The 3,136-nt window shown below is 43.0% G+C and overlaps 1 protein-coding gene across 2 annotated transcripts in view; it reads left to right on the top strand.

Moving 5' to 3' along the window:
* The first annotated feature begins 229 nt into the window (after window positions 1-229).
* Window positions 230-3,136, top strand: part of LOC126495692 (leukocyte immunoglobulin-like receptor subfamily A member 3) — a 32,094-nt gene continuing 29,187 nt past the window's right edge. The window contains exons 1-3 of one of the 2 annotated variants that reach the window (XR_007590214.1): window positions 230-406; window positions 649-684; window positions 1,638-1,922. Coding sequence is in view for 1 of the 2 variants with exons in the window: in XM_050133291.1 (XP_049989248.1) it covers window positions 376-406; window positions 649-684 (67 nt within the window). In the remaining variant the exon portion in view is untranslated. The remainder of the gene's footprint in view (window positions 407-648; window positions 685-1,637; window positions 1,923-3,136) is intronic. The other variant, XM_050133291.1, reaches the window with a different exon arrangement.

The following is a 3,136-nucleotide window of genomic DNA, read 5'->3' as shown; positions in this document are numbered from 1 at the left end:
TCGTTTAGGACTGGAAAAAGAGGGGGGAATGGTGTGGGGAGGGAGTGGGAATTTGGATTGGTATTTTTTAAAAAGTAATAAAATAAATAAAAAAGCTGAAAAAATAACAAAAATTAAAATGCACCAAAGATTAAAAAAAAATAGTGCAGGAAGTATATAGAGGAACTGTTGCTTAGCCCTGAGCTTTGGTGTCGAATTGAGTCAGGGTCAAGTCTTAGGAAAGAGCATATCCACTTTCTGTTTTGTACTGGGTGTCCTCATCCTGACAGCATTCCGCGCTACAGTTTGTTCTATCCCGTAGCTGTGTCCCACTGTGCAGACTGTATCACCAGTTCTGTGTTCTGTTTCTGTGGAGATCGGGCATGAGACACTGCCATGTTCCTTGGAGCTGCTCTTCCTGGACTTGGTAAATGTGACAGGGTTCATCATTTTTAGCTATTGTGGTAGTGAATACAGAGTCCCAGTTTTATAACCTGGGCTCCTCTCATAGAACTCTTCCTCTATGAAGACCTGGTCTGGTGGCTGCAGAGGAGTCTTCCTTGACTTTAGTCTGCCCATTGGGACCTGGTCTTTTGATCTGAGCTCTGGGATCTGGGTCAGTTTATAACAGGACAGATTTCCCTCATCAGTCTTTTGCTCTATTTTCAGTGTTTTTAATGGTGCAGAGGACCTGGGCACAGTATGGTGAGTCTGTTCTCTGTGTTTGTTCCAGGGAACTAAGTTGGCTGGGAGTAGCATGGGAGGAGCTTGAAGCATTTTGTGCAGATCCTGAGACGGGATTTTTCACTGGCAGCCACTGGCACACTTACTTAATGATCAGAATTTACTACTGTAGCCATCTCTGGGGGTGATGTGCTCCAGTAAAGCCTGCATGCTATGTGTTTCAGAAGGATATTGAATAAATGGCACAGAGGAGGGGGCACCTGCACACATGTGTCCTCTGAGGATACACATATTTGATTTTGAATTTGTTTTCCATTTTCTCCTGTCTCTTCTCACTTGGGCTTTGCCTTGCTCTCTTACTGATTCTGCCATTACTAAGGCTTGTCATCCATGAGACAGAGTTGAATAAAATACTGTCTAGTGTGTGTGTTGCATAGATGGGATTCATTTATTTTCAGAGGCTCCCAGGCTTTGTGTGACTTTGGAGGTGGGAATAATGTTTGGGTTTTTCATGGACACAAGAGACAAAGTCAGCCATAGGTCATTGATTTGAATGGATTTCCCGTTGAATATCCCAGAGAAATGGGACAATTTGGTGATAAGAATAGCAGCCTATAGGGTTCATTCCTGGGCTGATAGGACACAAGTAGAGAAGCCACTGATAGTGTTAAGGTTTGAGGGTTATTCTGGCATTGTTTGGGAACAGTAAAAATGATTAGTCCTTTGGAACTAGGCCAGGGCACAATTCTGAAAATGATGACACTTCACTCTCATTAGCTTTCTTTCTACAGGACACAAGCTAGAGTCCTCTGGCAAGAAGGGACATCAACTGAGGAACTGTCCCCACCAATGCCTGTGGGCTTGTCTGTGGGGCAGTTTGTTGATTACAATTGCTGTGGGAGCTATTCTGGAGTCTTTGGGAATGTGGCTGTCCTGGTATCGGTTTATTAGCACTTTTTCCTGTGTCTCTCCAGGACCACCACCCCAGCCTTCCATCTGGGCAGTTCCAGGAGCTGTGGTTCCCACAGGCAGTGATGTGACTGTCTTCTGCAGGATTCCTTCAGGAGTGACCATTGTGCGTCTAGCCCATCTTGTACCCAATATTGTGTGGTACGATGGTACCCCACAGGGAGCCCAGGAGGTGCTTGAGTTCAGTCTGAAGAATATAACACAGAGTAATGCTGGGGTTTACTACTGTGACTATTTTAGGGAAGGTGAATGGTCATGAAGTAGTGACATTTTGGAGCTGGTGGTGACAGGTGAGTAACTGCCTAAGAACACTGTCCTTCAGGCTCAGTCTCTGATCCAACCTAACTAACCACATATGCCCCATTCCAGGCTCATTCTACATCTCTGCTCCAATATAGTGATCTCTTCCCTCTACTCTTCTCTTCTCTCCTCATTTCCTTTTCAACTTTCATTTTTCTTGACAACTTGATTTTCTTGAAAACTTGATTTTTCATTTTCTTGTGACAAGTTCTCACATATTTCAGATTGTCCTAGAACTTACTGTGTAACCAAGCATAATCTTGAATTTATGATCTCTCTTCTATTCTTCTACTCATAGTGCTGTTGACCTTTAGAATGACACCATAAATATGCTGACAGATATAGAACACAGGGCACTGTGTATATTAGGCATATTAGGCAAGAACTTGACCGACTAAGATTCAACTGACCTTCTGCTTTGGTGTGTGACCCTCGGTCTCTCCTGACCATATTGCAGCCTCCCTTCCGAGTGGTGATTATATTGCCTAAGGGATGGAGTTAACAGGAACTGACAGGGGATTTCTGTCTACATAGTGCCTTTCTGTGTCCTGGTTCATGAAAAATAATACAAACATAATTATAATAAAAACAGAAATAATACATGTTCTGTGGTTCCTGTACATAAGCAATAGATGAGTTTCCTCTTCATCTTTCTTCTCTCTGGTCAGACTCTGAACTGTTGGCTCATTGTTAATCATGTTTTAAATAACAGGGTTGTACTGGCTAGTTTTGTGACAACTTGACACAAGCTAGAATCATTAGAGAGGAAGGAACCTCAGTTGAGGAAATGCCTCCATGAGATCCAGCTGTAAGGCATTTTCTCAAGTTGTGATCAACAGCGGAGGGCCAACACATTGTAGGTGGTGCCATGGCAGGGCTGCTGGTCCTGAGTTCTATGGGAAAACAGGCTGAGCAAGCCAGGGGAAGCAAGTCAGTTAGCAGCACCTGCCCATGACTTCTGCATCAACTCTGGCCTTTAGTGTCCTTCCCTGTGTGTGTTCCTGTTCTGACTACCTTCAGTGATAATTAGCAGTGCTGAAGTGTAAGCCAAGTAAACCCGTTCCTCCCCAACTTGCTTTCTGGTCATGTTGTTTCATAGCAGCTATAGAAGCCCTAACTAAGACAAGGTATTTTTTTTCTTTTCTTTCTTTTTTTTTTTATAGAACTTTTTTTTTAAATATAATTTTTTTATTGAAAAAAAAAA

The sequence above is a fragment of the Alexandromys fortis genome, unplaced genomic scaffold (assembly GCF_014885135.2).
Source record: "Alexandromys fortis isolate MF-2015 unplaced genomic scaffold, M_Fortis_MF-2015_v1.1 scaffold_560, whole genome shotgun sequence".
NCBI classification, from domain to species: Eukaryota; Metazoa; Chordata; class Mammalia; order Rodentia; family Cricetidae; genus Alexandromys; species Alexandromys fortis.
The sequence above is the reverse complement of the archived record's forward strand: the minus strand, read 5'-3'. Positions and strand labels throughout refer to the sequence as shown.